This window comes from Brassica rapa, chromosome A05 (genome assembly GCF_000309985.2).
Source record: "Brassica rapa cultivar Chiifu-401-42 chromosome A05, CAAS_Brap_v3.01, whole genome shotgun sequence".
Taxonomy (NCBI): domain Eukaryota; kingdom Viridiplantae; phylum Streptophyta; class Magnoliopsida; order Brassicales; family Brassicaceae; genus Brassica; species Brassica rapa.
In genome coordinates, this window is record NC_024799.2 from 12,520,692 (window position 1) to 12,538,501 (window position 17,810).

Below are 17,810 nucleotides of genomic sequence, written 5' to 3' on the forward strand. Positions count from 1 at the left end.
GCCATTGTCATTCATTGTAACCTCCAGTGTATTCCAATCAATATTCATTAATAAAGTCCATTTTGTCAACCGGAATCTGATTTCATCGCTGTCCATGTTGTTTTCTTCTCTAATCTTTACAAATAATCACTATCAAATACTTAGTGTAGATTTTAGGATCCACAATAACCGAAGATCAAGTTAACATATCAGTTTTCTACATAAGCTATTGCATGTTTTACTTGACCTATATCTACCCAAATCCACTATCTTTCCTTCCTGCCTTTGTCATGTGATCAAGCAATGTCTTTACCATGACATGTTTGATCCTTTCATGTATCCACAAAGCAGGCATAAGCAAAAAAGATTCTTAGTGAGAGCGGTCATCCTGCCCCACTTAGCTGCTGTATATCAATAACATCAAAACAGAAAATTCAATCAGACTTATATAATTATATGCTTATCAATATTCAAGGCGAAAATAACCGTTACAAGTCATGAGCCATCATGCCTAAGTGCATACACTGATCCAGATGAATCACAAGAAGGAAATGACTACTCGGTCTAAGCTAGCAATATAGTGAATCGAGATAAGTAATTAGTCAAAACAATATCTTACCATCCAAAGACTAAGTGGATTCAAGCAAGAGTACGGTTCAAGACATATAGCCGCACACTCACCTTTGTCTTTCGGATTTGATTTGATTTGATTTCTCTGACACCTCTTGTGCATGTTTTCACAGATCTCTTGTCAAGACAATTACACTTGTTTGAATCCGATCATTCTTGTCTGAATCGGAAAATTATTGTCTGAAAATTCTGCATTGTCTAACTAACCATCTGAACATTTTTGAAATTACAAATTGGATTAGCTCGACATGATATGAACGTAAGACCGACTGAATGACTAAGAAAAATTTGATCCTGGTTTTATTCAAAATCATTAGCTCACCCATTATGATAAATCTGACTCATCTTCCAGTTACAGTCGATCCATTCAACTTTGGCCATCTCTTCTCAGCATCATTCAATCTTAATTGCTAGCTTGGTCTGCGTAACACATGCGCTACACCGACCTTCATATGTGCATATTACATACAAAGTGTCGTGTCATTTCTGTATTAGTATAGAGAACACTCGCTCTGTCACTATTGGGTTTCGTTTGTACATGCCCAAACTGAATTGGGCTTATTATCTCAGCAGTTATTACACGACAAGGTTTTGTAGATGTCTTCCACATCAGACACCCCGACAACAGCGAGTGGGATGATGTCACCGCGCAGATCAAGTTTTTCACTGCAGCTTCCTTTTACTTTTTTTTTCTCGCACTCTCTCTCTCTCCTTAATCCTTATCTTCATTTCTTTGAGAGTTAACAAGAATTAGGTGATCGGTGCATGACGAGCGCATCGGAACTCTTCTCTACTCGAAGATCGCGTCCGGGTAGATCCGACCCGGATTCAGAATCCGACTCTTCTCTTTATCGACAACACTCACATCGACGTCACGGGATCCATCATCTTAATCACCGTCATGATTCCAACGGCTGTGATCCTCCCCGACGAGCCCCGCCGCGTCTCCGACGCTTCTGCCACCATCTTGCTCTCTCGGTTAGTGAAAATCTTGCTTAATTTGTTAGTTTGAAACTTGAATTCAAACCCTTCTGGTTCTTGTCTTCACAGGAACGTAGACCTGTTCATGATGTTCAAGGCACTTCACAGTATTTGAATACCAACGGTGCTGATTTGGAAACTGAAGGTAACAGCTTTGGAAGCCTAGAGAGGCTTCCCGGAGCTGTTCTTCTCGCGAGGGAAAGACTTTTCGAAAGATTGAGAGGCGTTTCTTTGTCTAGTAACAGGTTTGTCTCTACCTTAATCAAGTGTAGTGTGATTTAAGATAATTGCTTTTGTCTAATCAGAGATTTTTTTTTTTTCTTTTGAATCAGTCGAACTAATAGAGTTACACTGAGTGAGAATCAGAGAGAGTCCTCGTTCTATGGAGAACCAGAAGGGATTCAAGTGTCCTATGAATGCAACAAGAAACCATTAGGTCTCACACAAGGTGCCATTAATGGTTTACACAGGCTAACTTTTAGCTCAGCGGAGGTTAAAACCGAGAGGAGTGATTGTAGCATATGTTTAGAGAGTTTCACTAACGGCGACATGCTTATATCCTTACCATGTACTCATAGTTTCCATTCCTCGTGCTTAAACCCTTGGCTTAAAGCTTGTGGAGATTGCCCTTATTGCCGTAGAGCCATAGCTAAGGATATAGAAACATGTAAATAGGAACCTTTCCCCCTAACCATACCCACACGCATCTTCTGTTCTTTCTCTACACAGGTCTTTCAGTTTTGTTGTGTTTTTTTTCTGTCACATGTTTGTTCTTGTAACGGTTTTTGTGTGCAATTATGAGTCTTTTTAGTTTCCTTCACTGTGATCTCTCTTTTTAATGTCTTGTTGGTTATCAAAGACTTTTTCCAAATCTTGATCCGACATTTTGGTTAAGCTTTGAGGTTAAAGCTCAACAACTTTAGATATCTTTACTGTCTCAAATCTCAATCCGGAAACGTTTAAGCTCCGTTGCCTCCATAAAGATGTCGTTATGTCATACATGAAGATGTGATTATACAAAGAAGCAATCAATATATGCAACTGTAAAGGAAAGTTATAGAAGACAATTGCGCAAAATGCACAAAAAAAAAAAATTTGCGCAAAATGCACAATGCACACTATTTTGTACTTTCTGCTACGAGAGTAGAGAGATAGACCCCTTTTCCTCATCTTTTTTCCTAACTATCCCTTTCTCGAGTGGTATCTGACACGACTCACTCTCCACTAATTCTCTGATTGGTAAAAAGTTAGCTTAAATAGGTGGAAGCAAAAAGTAAAAAAAAAAATTAGTTGGACTCACCTTAACATTTCTCACCTTAACATTTTTGAACATTTTTATATGGAAGTAAGTTTTCCGCAGAGAAAAAAAAAACAAATCACTTGATTAAAAAAATATTTACTCCAGTGTACTTTATTTGTATTATTCTCACATTTACTCTTTTTTTTTTTTTAACTTTGTTTTATTGAAGTGATTTGAAACATATTACATCATAGAAGAATACGACAAAACGATAATGAGAAACTAATGATTCTTCTGCAACAGAAGCTCGTGAGGATAATCATCATTGATGACACATTAGCCATATCAAACTAGTCTTATTATAGAATAAGGTAGATTAGGTGTTCCCGTTCCAGCAGTAGCAGACGGACTTCTAATACCTTATCAAAAACATGACAATCTCATCGTCTAGATAGGTCTTCATCTTCAATTGCTTTTATCAATTTTGTTTCGAATGAAATCGCTTCAGATAAGCTACCATCAAAACATTTTGAATGCAAATATAAATCAAATAAATGATGAAGATTGATGGTTCACACCAATATCACCAATAGTAGCAGACTAAGATAAAGAGAGCGCATAAGAACAAGCTCTCCAAAAACCAGCGACAACCATCACTACCTCCACTAGAAAGGCTAACTTCCACCATCACATTTACTCTATTTTGTTTACCAATTACACTCTAAGATTAACAAAACACACACGGTAAGAATATATGACTATTTTCTATAATATTGATTTCATGTGTCAACAACACTTAAACCAAATATGATTCAAATTCAAAACAAGTGGGGCCGGTTTAATTCAGTTTAGAACACTGTTTCATAAACTAACAATGAACTTTCCATCGCAAGCAGCAATTCTCCTTCTCTTGACAATGCTCGGTTAAAGAACTACACCTAAGCCGGTGGGACAAAGCAGTCTAAATACATTATAATTCCTTCGACTTGTTTGTAATCATTGGTCTTGGTCACCCAGCAATCAACATCATCACTCTTAAATTGGATCCGAGTCAACTGAGAATCCTCTATTTGAGCTAAAAGCCCTGTTCTTTGGCTGAACTAACCAAAAATAGTGTTTCATACGATCTCTGCTGGTCCTTTACTCCTCGCCTTTAATGTTCCAGGGTCAGTACATAGCTTCAGAACGAAACAATCCTCACAATTCACTTTCTTCTCTGTCATGCACGTTGATTTATAGTAAACCTAGTGGCAGTAGTTCTCGGATCAAAATGAAACAGAAATATGCATAACAAAAAAGGGAAGATTACTAAAATAACACACATTTTATGAGTAATGAATAGAATAACATACTTTTTTTTTAATTTTAGACTATTTTTTTATGCCCATAATGTCCTTATTTTCTTTGTTAACAAAAAAAAAATTTACAAAAAAAATTTTACAAAAAATAATTTACAGAAAATAAATATTTTCAGAATATATAAATAAGTCTACTGTTAAAAATCTGCGACATTTAATGGCAGTTTTATTAGTACTTGACAGATTAATATTTTTCAACAAACTTATTGTGGTAGATTTTATATCGTTAAAGACTTTTTGAAAAAGTCTACCACACATTATGGTAGATTTAATCTCAATAGCAAATTTGTTTTTAATTGGCAGGTTTTTATAGCAGATTTTTGTCTTTTGATGGCAGCTTTATAATATTTCGAAGACTTTCATAATCACACACATATTTTTCTCACATACTTTTTATAATTTGGCAGATTTTTGTGTTCATGAGATCACAGACTTATATTTTATGTATGCTAAGCTGCAGACTAATAAACTAACAAAACTAACTTTTATGTGATAGCAGACTTTAACATACGTTATGGCAGACTTTGAAGGAGTTATATGTTGTAGCAGACTTATTCGCGAAAATCAGTTTACTAATTAGATTTAGATCAATTCTGGGTTACTAATTAAACCAAAAAATTCGACCACTAACCGGAACAGTTATTGGTGTCTCAACTACACACATAGTGAATTTGTCTGAGCGGAGATGTTCATGCCGCAGATTTGACATAGAAAATTTACGATGCACGCATGCAATAGCAGCAGCAGAGGCGACAAAGTTATCAACGATTTCTCTATGTCATCCATACTACCATGCAAACTATATACACAATGCTTACTCCCCTGCAGTACTGCCGAGAGATGTTGATATACATCAGTTCCTGAAAATATCGCAGGAATCATTTGTTTACCTCCGGTGGTTGGCCAACCACCAGGGAGACGTAAAAAATCAAGAATGAAATCTTGCCTTGAGAAAGGTGAAAATAAAAAACACCCAAGGAAAGAGCATAAATGTTTTATTTGTAATCAGGTTGGTCACAATTGCAAAACATGTCCTGTTCTTTAGATAGTTTGACTCTTATGTTTTTTTTTGTTTCTTGTTTCGATTTGTACTTGTTTCTTGTTTCTGGTTAGACAGTTTGAATCTTTTGTTTTTTATTTTGATTTGGACTTTTTTCTTGTTTCTGGTGACAATTTGACATGCTTGTTTCTGGTTGCACAATTTATTTACTGGTTATACAGTGTGTCATCTGTCCTGTTGTACTCATAATAAACAAAGACAAGATGGGCAATGATGTCTGTAGATATAAGTCCGCTTGATTCCAACGATTTCTACTAAAAATTCACAATGATAGTACACAACTTCAAGGCAGCAAGTAGATAATGATTCCAAAACATGAAATACTACATAGCAGTCAATAAGTTTGTTTCTAAAACGTGAAATACTACAGACCCAAGACCTCATCATAGATCTCAGCAGCTAACTTAATACACATTGCCGGAATGCACTGGTCAGAAAGTCCTTCAAAACCACAGCAATTTGCCTTACAGTTATGATTCATTGATCTATATTGCAGTGGACATTTTCCCTCTTCATAAAGTCTTGCTGGATATTTTTTGTGGGTGCTTGATGTAGTCATATCTCTGTAAATAATGAACAATGAAGTAAGGAACACACGAATTTTATATTTCCAGAAATCCAATTCAAAAATACCCAAAAAATAAGAAAGAGACTAAACCTTGATGCCACGATTTCTTGGTCAACTGAATAGCTTCAAGAGGAGATGAGGTTGTATCTGAAGAAATAACTGAGAAAACGTAAATATCCACGACCTTCGACGAAACTTTGAATTTTAAAAAGGGGATTTAGGGTTCGTCGGCCGAGTGGATGAGGAATCAAAGGCTTTTATTGGTAGAGTATAGTGTCGACATGACCCAATCGATGAGGACTCATCTTAATAAGAAAGAGAATCGAAAGTTTGAGGATTACACAATTTGGGGATTTAGGGTTCTTGGGGAGGGTCACGGGAAAGAGAAAGTGTCGTGGGGGAGAAAATGTTTTTTTTTTTTACCTTTTTTGTTCAACCAAAGCTTTTACTTTATCTAGAGTCTTTCATTTTCTGTATTAAAAAGTTATATTATATTTAAATCTATTTATTGATTGGGTATTTTGGACTTTAACTCACTTTTTTCTTCTTTCTTTGTTTTGGTATGTTATTCTAGTCATTACTCATAAAATATGTATTATTCTAAGTAATTTCCCTAACAAGATATTAATAAAGTAAAATTGAAAATAGAAAATTGAGTGATTTCAAAGATTTATTTATTATTAGTGAATGTTTTGGAGATATTTATAATACGTGTTAATCTCCAAGAACTTTAACGCAATAAATTATTAATGAGTATATATATATGTTCTTATGAAGTATTTTGTTATATACAAATAATTTTATATTCGGTTTAAACTTTTTGTTATTATCCTTAATGAAGTATTAGATGTATTTATTAGATTAGAGTATCAATTAAAAATTAATATAATAAAATTGGTCAAAAACATTAAAAAAAGATTTTAAAAATTTAAAGATATTTTCTATATATATTGCGTCGTTATCCGAAAAGAATAGATTTCAATCATAAAAAATCAGAAATTAAGAAACATAAAGATGCATAATTAAGTATTAATTAAGTTAACTGAATTTTATATAACTGAGAAGAGAATATTAAGTGATTTATTTATTTATTTATTATTATTAATAAATGTAGTGTGTTAAAGATATTTTCAAAATATTATACTATTGAGAGTGTCTAAACAAAATTCTAATAGAATACTGATCATATTTTGATGAATTTTTTTGTCATATATAAATAATTTAATGTCCGTTCTAAGCATTTTAGGAACATAAAAAATAATTTATCATGATAATTTTTAAATTAGTAATACATATATTAAAGGTAATTGCAAAATAAATGCCCACATGCCCTCAGACCAAACACCTAGTTTAAAATTTAAATATTACATACATATTTAATTTTCAAATTTGAGATAATATGAAAATATATAAGGATAAAAGTTATTACAGAATGAAAATCTTAATAAAATAGTACATGAAAAATTGTTTAAAATACCCTAAGTTGGTTATCCCTTTTCAAAAATACACACAATCAAAAATACCTTAACATTTAGGTTTAGGGTTAGTGATTATTGTTTAGAGTTTAGTATTTATGGGATGGAATTGGACATATAAACTTCTATAAATTTTATATAAATTATTCTTAAACATTTATAAATGATTTAGGTGAACAAATTTATTTTTATCACAAATTTAAGGTATTTATAAAAAAAAAAGTTATTCTTTAAAGGTGTAAATTTGAAAGTGATATCAGACTTGTGGTAAATTGAAATTCTCCCTTTATTTCACTATTATTTAGTTTAAGATATAATAAATTTAAGAGATATTTCTTAAAATACTCTAAGATATCTAAGTTGAATATTATATTTCAAGAATACACTTAATCAAAAACACTTTAACATTTGAGTTTAAGGTTTAATGATTAATAAACTTTATAAACTTTTCAATTACTTGTTGACTATCATATTTCAGAGGGCGGGGTTGGATTTATAAACTTTTATAAATTATTCTTAAATATTTATAAATGATTTCGGAGAATTAATTTAATATTTCTAATCACAAATTTTAGGTATTTATGAAAAATAGTAATCTTCAAAGTAAATTTAAAAATTGATATCAAACTTGTGGTTAAATTGCAATCCCCCCCCCCCCCCCCCCCCCCCCCCACCCCAAAATTTAATAGCATTAACAAATTTGGTCGTGGAGTATTAATACTACTACATTTGTTAGACATTATCTGAGAAGATACTCCATGATGTTAATGCTCTAAGATCAGAGCAACATAATTTCAGGAATTCTTTGTTTTAGCAGAAGAAAAGAAAAACGTCTTAGTTTTGCTGTTGAATTGCTGAAACATCTTCACTGATACAGTTGAACTTTCTCCCTTCCGAGAAGATCTTGGAAAGAGATAGTTTCTTATCTTATTTAGATCGATGATTCGAAGTCATTATCATGTTAACATGATTGGGATTGCAAATGAATGCCAGTTTGTTATATCATTCTCTCAGCTGATCATTTTGCACCTTTGAATCCAAGTGAGTCATGCAACAAATTCCTCATGCAGTTTTCTTGAACAATCTGCAACTACAACCTCGGATTCTTATAGATATCTGCAAGAGTATGCTTCGCCTGATCCGTCTTTGTTTTGATTCCAGGGAGCACAACCTTTTTGTTAAACTGATTGCTTGTATTCATGCATTGTTGAATTATTGCTCAATGACTGTGAGCAAGTGATTCAGTTTCAGAAAGAGCTTCAAGCTGTGTTATGTCTGTGAAGTAAGTTTTAACTGGGTCACTTAGCTTTTCTACTGCCTCCTTATATTAAACACATACATGACAAAAAACCGGAGGACTTCCAACAAACCAGGTCCATAAAGTTATCAAGTGATTCAGTTTCAGAAAGAGCTTCAAGCTGTGTTATGTCTGTGAAGTAAGTTTTAACTGGGTCACTTAGCTTTTCTACTGCCTCCTTATATTTAACACATACATGACAAAACCGGAGGACTTCACAAAACCAGGTCCATAAAGTTATCAAAAGTAAGAATTTGAATTCAAAGAAACTTGACAACATCAACAACTTCATATCTATTAATTAGAATCACAGAAGCTGCGGGTACATACGCTCGGGCCATTTGGGATAAGCACGCTTGTATAAGTTCATGCACACAACGTCATGTTGCTGAACCACTCCATTGAATATGCATTTCATTGCCCCTGTGGCAAAGTCCACATGAATAAGCAAAGATTCTAGAAAAAGACAAACTCAACCCGTCCACATTTTGTCCACACTTCTACAGGCTGCAGACAAGAAATACGTTGTTTCATCCCCAGCTTTGAGCCCTCACTCTTATAATAAGTAACACATCGATTTAATTACTTTTGACTTCTTACCTTAAACCATCTAACGTCTTCAGGTTTATGGAACATATATCTTACTGATGCTTTCATTTTTGATACTCTCTGAGGATACCTGAACCCAAGCCACATTCAAAGCTTGGTTAGAATTACAGAGCTTAAGCATGTATGCAGACTAGAAATATGCGACTGTACTTGGTAAGAGAAAGGTAATAAGTAAGATTACCCAGTTAATATTATCTTCTTTAAAACTATTTTGCTGGGTTCAATGCTTTTCAAGGAACCAAAGGCAGCAAAAGCAGGAGCATCAGCGTCAGAAATCTTCAGAACAACCAAAGGAAGGGATGGGAAGGATATTGGGCCGTATACTGAAGCCAATGAGAAACGGCCTGGATGCAGAAACCTCTCCATCACTTGTTTGTCTAAACTGATATTGTCGGTTGAAAATACTGGCCTGGAAAATTTTCACCGACCATTGTTATAAGAGATTGCAAACAAGAAAAGCTATTGCAGTAAATGAAACATGAACAAATTTTACCAACCTTGCAACGAACTGACGGAAACCAACATGGAACATTAGCTCCTCTTTTGTTTTAATAGGATCTTCGTAACCATCATACTTCTTTAAGCTGTGGAGCATAGTTAGAGAAGTTAGCTGGGCAAACAAGGTCTCATCAACAGAAAAATATAAACAGTAAGATCGTGAGTTACCTAAAGCGCAGAACCGACATCTTGGATTCATGTTGCAAAAGCCCAAATGCTATAATGGGTTTCGTGCTAACAATGGAGGATAGTTTAGAGGCAGCAACAAGAGGCACTTCCTTAATATGCAGCCGTACATATGACCCAGTTGGTACACAATCATCTCTGCTTTCTTCTTCTTCTTCTTCCATCTTCAGGGCTTGCTTGAGCACAAGCTTTTGAGTCCTAGCGACGTTATCAAAAGCAAAGATTCTGGCATAGTCCTGAGGTAGAGACTCCTGCATTTTTGCCAACAAATAATAAAAATCAGTATCAGTTTCCAGTAGAAGGAACATAATGAGCTTCAGATCAAGATCAGTGTTTACTACATTTGGATCCCACGGGGAGGTTCTGAAGGATTTGAGACCCCTGTACTTTGCAAAACGTTTTCTTGCAGGCTGATCAATGGGAGTCTCCACCTCATCTGGAAATTCTGAGGACACAACAATTGAAAGTCTTAATTCACTTTGATGTAATCTTAATAAGAAAAATACAAGGAAGACAAAATCAAGAGCACTTGACACTCTAATGTAGAAAATAACTCTACAAAAGTAAGAACAAAGCACCAACCCTCATCCTCAGCATGTGCCTCTTTGATTTTCTTGATTTGATCCTCATATTGTTCTCTTGTCAAGGTTTCATCGTCCTGAACAATCAGCAGATTGGGTTATAACTTAATCAAGATACGCATTCATAACAAAAAAAAATGTATTGAAGCTACAAATAGTGTTTGTAAGTCGCTACGTAAATGGAGAGAAAGCTTTTACCATCATCTCCGAGTCATTATGAGTTTCATTATCCATATCCTGCACGTACAGTGTTTCTTTATCATCCTCAAAATCTTGGTCTTGATTGGAATAGTGATCCTCTCCTCTATCCAACACCATACGATCGTCATAGGAATCACCATTATCAGAATCCTCTTCATCTATCTCATCAATAATCCAAGCAGCCTGTGAACCAAAAATAAGAACACCAGAGACAGGAATAGCGAAAAAAAGATCATCAAGAAACCTGATATTCTGAAGTCCCTCGTGGCAAACTCCTCTTCTTTGGCTTTCCCTGTTTCTGATTTCTGTCAGCCTCAGCCATCTCTGCCTCAGTTGGCCATGTCTACACAATAACAAGTGAATTTCCACAACAGATAACAAGACAAGCAAATGGCCCCTTCATCTGTTAAATTACTAATCAGACTTACCTGTTCCCCTTCTAATGGATCTGGAGTGTTTTCAGTTACTAAAGGCTCTTGTTTCATGGGATCAGGAACCAGAGACCTCAATACCTGATCAATCCCAAAACAGAACGAAGTGAACTGACAAAGAGATGAAGGCACAATAAAAGCACAATAAACACTTCACTTCTTATTAAGAAAACAACTTTAAGAGCTTCAGAGCACCATTAACCCTCAAGTTGCTTAATTGGGGTGCTTAAAAAACTTTTTAATTTTTTGTTTGTGTGAAAAAAGAAATTAAAAAAAAAAAAAAATACCAATCGCGGGCCACTACGTGTCCGTGGATCCGCGAATAGTGCAAGCAATAACTGTTTGTGATGTTTAATTAAGCATTCCTTCTTTTTCTTCTTCTCTTTCCTTTTTTTTTAATTAAAAAATGCTAAGCAACCTTTAAGCACCCAGGGTTAATGGTGCTCTCAGGAGGAGTATTATACGTTCAATCATTATACATTTATCATGACAGACAATTCCTGTTATATATAGGCTGTTCTAGCATTCAGCAATATGTGTTCTTTAAGGTAAAAGACTAAGAGATTATCGATGGTTGATGAAAATATCAGATACCTCTTCATCATGTGAATCATCCAATTCCATGGAATTCTGTTTTCTCCTTTCATTTAATAATGGAAATGGGTCCTTCAGGACTTCAACTTTTGAGAGCTGAAAATCACCAACGCCAGTAACATGGACCTATTGTAAAGAAAACAGTTCTCAGATATGGTTATATAGCATAAGGCATTACAGAGAGAGTAGAATTGCCTGATTACCAGCTGATTTACTGATAGTTTACGAGCACGCAAGTAACCGGAGAGAAGTAGAGTGCACTTTCCTGGGGTTGTATCATCCACCAGCATCCCAACCTAGATGCACCATTCAAAAGTATGCAGATATTTTACTTTTTTACTCACAGCTAAATTAGATGTTATGAATAACAGCATAAAACAAGCACCTTCTGAGCCATAACATAAGGTCGTTGCTTCCGCCAGTGAGGTACAGAAAGCCTTTGTGCCTTCAATAATCCCATGAACTGCGAGCACACCAAAAAGTATGGATTTGCATCATTTAAACTTGGCTAATTATAGACATAAAATCTATTGAAGACCACTCAGTAAAATGACATAAGAGTCTCTGAGTAATTCACCTGATGCAACTCATCTGTGGTGTCTGCTGGATCAAAATTACAATCCTTAGGAAATTCAGAAGCAAGCCGAGAGGCACACATCTTTTTCAGCTTATTTTTCTTTTTCAACTCACTGGGTAAGTCCTGCAATCAAGCAACACGAGCTAAATTTCAAGCAAAGTTTGAGAGATGGGAGACCAACAGAAGCAAAGAGAACATACACGTATCAACACAGCGGTACTTGGCAGACCAATTGATCTAAGCACAGAAAGACACTGACTTCCGAATGAATCTATCAAGCTAGAGATATCCTCGTTTGCAGATGCAACAAAAGCGATCAGATCAGCAACCTATATATACCACCAGTAAGAAATAATAATTCAGTTTAGCAACTAACTATGACAAACTCTGCTCACTAAAATTGAAAATCAACATGCCTTGGCCATTTCCATGCATGTCAGAAGATCCCCATGAGGCGCCTTCAACACCTAAGATACGTATGTATTCTACTTAAAATATGTATAAATAACCAATCTGTTGCTCTTAAGGGAATGGACATACTGTTGTTCGTAGCTTATGCTCAGATGATGCAACTGTTGAAGAAGAAGTGACATCACCATCAGTAGATAACAGCTTTAAAACATCTTCACCAAGTGAATTCAAATCCACGGAAGCAGAGAGAGGAAACAAGACCTATCGCCAAAAACAGAGTTTTTAAAACTGCAAGGGCTGTAACTTTCTGACTACAAAAGTTCCAACAAACTCACGATAACTCGAGGAGCACTGGATAAGCCTCCTGATTCCCTCTTCTCCTTCAAAACCGCTGCTCTTTTCTGCTCTCTAACCTAAAGAGACAGAGAGAGAGAGCTAAACAAGATTCATTGTGTTGCAAGAGTCGCAGATTAATTAAAAAAAAATGTAGGAAGGAGAATCATTACCATCTTGGCACGCTGAAGACGAGCAGCTTTAGCGCCTTTAACATGGTTACCCTCCGGTTTACCAATCCGGCCTCTATCTGATTCAATTGCAATATTTTTTTTAGTTATGTGAAGATCGAAAGAGATCAAATCGTTGAGGGGATTACCTTGGAGGGAGGTTTTGTGGAGATTGCGAGAAGACTTAGAGGAGACACGAGTCTTGTGAGCCTTATTGACTTGAACTCCAGAGCGCCCCATGGTGACTGCAACGAGAGGAGGAGGAGAGTGTTCTGTAACTTCTGTTTAACGTTTAAACCCTAATAATAAATAATAAAATCTTCTGTTTCTTGTTCCTCAGGGTTTTTGTTATCGGGTCCTCTTTTTGGCCCAAAAAGGGATTACATGAAACCCATTGAGGATTACACTAACCCATTGGACATTTGTCTTTCAAAAGAGCTTAACCTATGATATGGAACTAAATGAGTCAACATCTCTGCCCAAGCAAATGAAATCTTACATTTTATGTCCTTCTGAATTATTGTAAGATTTTGTGGTGTTTCACAAATGAATAAAAAATGGGGATATATTTTTGCGTTTATTTTATTAAAAGTGAGATTTTTCTTGACAATGGCAAATACACAAATCCAATGAATTTGTGTTAGCTTAAGAACAAAAAAAAGGCAGGTCTCAGATTTGTTGTTGAATTGCTGGAAAAAAATCCCAGTAATCTGTAAACTCTATTAGTCTTTCCATAGATTTGTGAAACTTGTTAAACGGGAATCAAATCACCATGTCCACAAGGGAAGACAATATCAAAAAGTCATTTTTGTAATCTTTCGCATAAAATTATAGTTTCGAAAACGAAGCTACAAAAATCGTTATCTAATTTTTTTTTTAAAAAGAATTAATTTTATTAATGATAAAGGAAAAACCGGTACAAGCATAATCCCAAACCGGATTTACCGGTTCTGTCCTAACCGAGTAGTACAAACTGACACGAAACGGCCGGAGAAGACCACACGCCAGAGCAGAACCTTGATCCCGACAGCCACATCGCAAGACAGCTGGTTCGTCATCGGCGCAGCCCTAATCCACCGGAGTAGGGAGGGATACGTCATGTGTAATGTGTTGTCAGCAAAAGACGAACCTGGACAGCAGCATCTCACCAGAACCCTGAAAGCTAAAACCTGAAAAAGAAAAGAAGAAACTCCAACGGCCAAGATCCAAGAAGACAAGCTGGAGCTGCGTGATGCAGCTATAATTGAAGCTGGTCATGGACCAGAACCAAACCGGAGGATGTCATCACGTACCAAGATTCCCAATCGAAAGTATTTGGAGTAAACCACTCCAACATTTTATTTCAGTATTTTGTCTAATTATCTTAAGCACAATAAGAAGAGAATTGGTCATCCTTATGTTTAGGAACCACCTCTTCCACATTTCCCATTTCCAAGTTTGTAGGAGTTGAACTCCACGTTAGTTGTTTCTTTCTTTATTTAAGCTAATGGAAAAACCAAAAAGAGGTAGTCTTTTCTACCCAAAAACAAAGTGTTCTTAAGTTTTCTTTTATTGCTTTGACTGGGACCAACATTTGGTATCAGAGCAACTTTTTGCTGTAACCTGAAGCTATATTAGGGTTATGGCAAGCAACAAAGAGAGATTGACAGACCTGGAAACAAGTATCGGAATGGTACAAGATGAGGTTGCCAAGATCAACGTGAAAGTCGATTGAAGAGATGGCTGCAAAGTTTCGTGGCATGGAAGACTCTTTCAAGAGGATGCTGACTGATGCAGTGTCAAGTCTTCGTGAAGAGGGGTCCATTGCACCGAAGGGAGGAGTTCCAACAGAGACGATGGCGGGTCATCATGAAGAGGGAACGAGTGCGGCTGGAGGGGTCAGACGATCGGAGATACCATCACTCTCTGCCTCCGCTCAGAGAGGAGAAACTCCTAATCTTTTTCACAACGAACCTAACCGCCGGCATGTGAAAATGGAATTTCCCAAGTTTCGAGAAGAAGATCCAACATCATGGGTGAGCAAGGCGAAACAATACTTCGCTTACCAAGAGATGCCACTAGAGCAAAGAGTCAGCTTTGCTTCGTATCACCTCGAGGATGAAGCAAATGAATGTTTCGAGAAGAAGATGGGTGAGCAAGGCTACTTCGCTTACCAAGAGATGCCACTAGAGCAAAGAGTCAGCTTTGCTTCGTATCACCTCGAGGATGAAGCAAATGAATGGTGGCAGGCTACTTCAAAAGCCCTCGATGAAGATGGAGTCTCGGTGTCTATTCGAGGAAGAACTTTGGGCCCGATTTGGACCAACTGCTGCTGAAGACTTTGATGGGGCTCTCTCCAAGTTTCAACAAACCGGTACCTTGAGAGAGTATCACCGAGAGTTCGAAAAGCTCCAGAACAAGGTGTCAGGCTAGACACAGAAGGCGCTTATTGGGACATACATCGGTTGACTTAGATATTCCATATCCGACAACATCAAGATGTTTCAACCGAAAAGGTTGAAAGCAACGGTGGAACTCGCACGGATGTGTGATGAACAGCTCCAGCGCAACCGACGCTATACTCCAACCAACAACAGGAACTTTCACAGTTCTCAGGCACCGCCACCACCACCCAATGCAAACAACAACTCAACAGCCAACGAGGACCAGACATCAAAACCTAAGCGGTTGATTTGGGAGGAACTCAAGCGGAAACGAAGTCTCGGAATCTGCTTTAGCTGCGATGAGAGGTACACACCGGGGCATAAATGTCAAAAATCTCAGCTACTTCTTATGGTTGCGGCGGAAGATGAAACCGACGAGGACGAGGAAACCTCTGAAACCGACGAAGCAGAAATAACGCTACAAGCTCTCACCGGCTGGGATACACCACAAACACTAAGAACACCAATGAAGATCAGTGGCCAGAATCTCGTGGCATTGATAGATAGTGGATCAACCCACAATTTTATCAGTGAGAAGGTTGCTAATCGATTGAATCTCCAGGTCTCACCGACAAAGGAGTTCAACGTACGAGTCGCTGATGGTCACCCGCTTCGGTGTGATGGTGTCTATCGAGCAGTAACCACGGTACTTTCCGTTGGCCATGTCCACAAACACCCATCTTTTATTAGGTGAACAACAAGGTGACATTATAAAAAATCCCAGAATTCAAGAACTTAAGAAAAAGCAGGAAGAGTTATATGTTTAGCTTTTTGAAACTGAGTCATTGTTTATTATTCACTATAATGTCAGACACCAATCTTTTCCTTCTCGCTGTTAAAAAACATAGCAGAAATAACTACTGTGAAATAGACCTGAAGAAACATCACAAGCTCTAACACCGCAATCCTTCCGTTAAGCCGTTCAGTGTAAGGTAGGTATAAAACCTAACTCCACTTTCAAAACCACCTGAAACCGGATCCTTTGCACTCCCAGTGGGAAATAAAGTCCCGAGATTTTTGATGCAGACTCGACTGACTCTTTCATAGAGTTTCTCAGCTCTGCTTTCTTCCATTTCACACTTTGGTATATGAGTCAGATCTATTGAGAGATGGGAATCGAATTTGTCGGAGTCTTTGGTCTCTATTTAGTTTCTGAATCCGGTTGAGTATCCTCTGTTGATTTGATATCGGTGGTGAGGATGGTGAAGAGATTTAAAGTGTGTGGCTATCCGGTTGGAAGAAATCTCAGAGATGGGAAATGGGTCGTAATTTGTAGAGATGTTATCGCCATTATGTTTTTTTAAGAGCTTTGTGTCTCTTAATTGGAGTTTTTATAGCTTCGGCTAAGAGACGTAGTTTTTCTTTGATTTTAACTAAGAAAATCTAAGAACCGTCTCTTAAATAAAAGATATAAGACTGTTTTTTAGCCAAAAAGTGTAAAAAAAAAATAAAAAAAAATGTCAAATCATGAGTTAAGAACCCCGGCTAAGAGACCGGGGTTAATCATGCCCTTACGCCTCCTGTGCTTTCTATCTGAAATTTAATTTTCGATTTTTGTCTTTAGAAAAGTGATGTAGCAGAAACTTCTAAGTTTAGTGAATACTCTTCGCAGTGCTTAATCAAAAGCTCTTAAAATCGAGTATACTCTTCTCAGTGGTTTATAGAAACATCTTTAGCGTTTGGAAATACTCTTTCCCGTGCTATAAAGCTTGTATAAAATCTCTTTCTTATTAAATCATCATAAAACTGAATACAACTTTAGGCGTAAATGCTATCTTATAATAAATCACTAATCTTAGAAAACCCTAATCTAATTTAATATTAGAAAACCATTAAAACAATAAAAGTAATTATCCTATTAATAAATAATAATAATATTTGGAATATATCCAAATATCCAAATAATAAAAGTAATTAAACTTAGAAAATTCTAAGTTTAGTAAATACTCTTCGCAGTGCTTAATCAAAAGCTCTTAAGATTGAGTATACTTTTCTCAGTGGTTTATAGAAACATCTTTAGCGTTTGGAAATACTCTTTCCCGTGCTATAAAGCTCGTATAAAATCTCTTTCTTATTAAATCATCATAAAACTGAATACAACTTTAGGCGTAAATGCTATCTTATAATAAATCACTAATCTTAGAAAACCCTAATCTAATTTAATATTAGAAAACCATTAAAACAATAAAAGTAATTATCCTATTAATA

At 36.2% G+C, this 17,810-nt stretch overlaps 2 protein-coding genes and 1 long non-coding RNA gene across 3 annotated transcripts; 1 reads left to right on the forward strand and 2 right to left on the reverse strand.

Moving 5' to 3' along the window:
- The first annotated feature begins 1,203 nt into the window (after positions 1-1,203).
- Positions 1,204-2,467, forward strand: LOC103849551 (probable E3 ubiquitin-protein ligase RHY1A). The gene is made up of 3 exons (XM_009126314.3): positions 1,204-1,587; positions 1,660-1,835; positions 1,923-2,467. Exons 1-3 carry the CDS (start codon positions 1,375-1,377, stop codon positions 2,263-2,265), a joined length of 732 nt encoding a protein of 243 aa, XP_009124562.1. The 5' UTR covers positions 1,204-1,374; the 3' UTR covers positions 2,266-2,467.
- Positions 2,353-8,664, reverse strand: LOC117134044. Its single transcript, XR_004458151.1, has 2 exons — positions 5,907-8,664; positions 2,353-5,811 (listed from the first exon to the last, which is right to left on the reverse strand). It is a non-coding gene; the product is annotated as an uncharacterized LOC117134044 (long non-coding RNA).
- Positions 8,665-8,699: 35 nt separating this feature from the next.
- On the reverse strand, positions 8,700-13,877 carry LOC103849552 (pre-rRNA-processing protein TSR1 homolog). Its single transcript, XM_033291483.1, is given in 21 exon segments — positions 8,700-9,048; positions 9,051-9,095; positions 9,189-9,267; positions 9,379-9,606; positions 9,695-9,781; positions 9,864-10,132; positions 10,223-10,326; positions 10,464-10,539; positions 10,661-10,846; positions 10,908-11,006; positions 11,092-11,175; positions 11,689-11,814; positions 11,892-11,984; positions 12,074-12,151; positions 12,266-12,388; positions 12,466-12,594; positions 12,682-12,732; positions 12,806-12,937; positions 13,012-13,089; positions 13,183-13,259; positions 13,329-13,877. Coding segments are annotated over 21 exon segments (2,388 nt in total). The 5' UTR covers positions 13,420-13,877; the 3' UTR covers positions 8,700-8,895.
- Positions 13,878-17,810: the final 3,933 nt, after the last annotated feature.

Bases quoted from the DNA above. Each gene is read 5' to 3' on its own strand.
- LOC103849551 (XM_009126314.3), top strand. From the start codon at position 1,375: ATGACGAGCGCATCGGAACTCTTCTCTACTCGAAGATCGCGTCCGGGT. The intron at 1,588-1,659 runs GTTAGTGAAAAT...TTGTCTTCACAG, and splicing joins GCCACCATCTTGCTCTCTCG to GAACGTAGACCTGTTCATGA. The intron at 1,836-1,922 runs GTTTGTCTCTAC...CTTTTGAATCAG, and splicing joins GTTTCTTTGTCTAGTAACAG to TCGAACTAATAGAGTTACAC.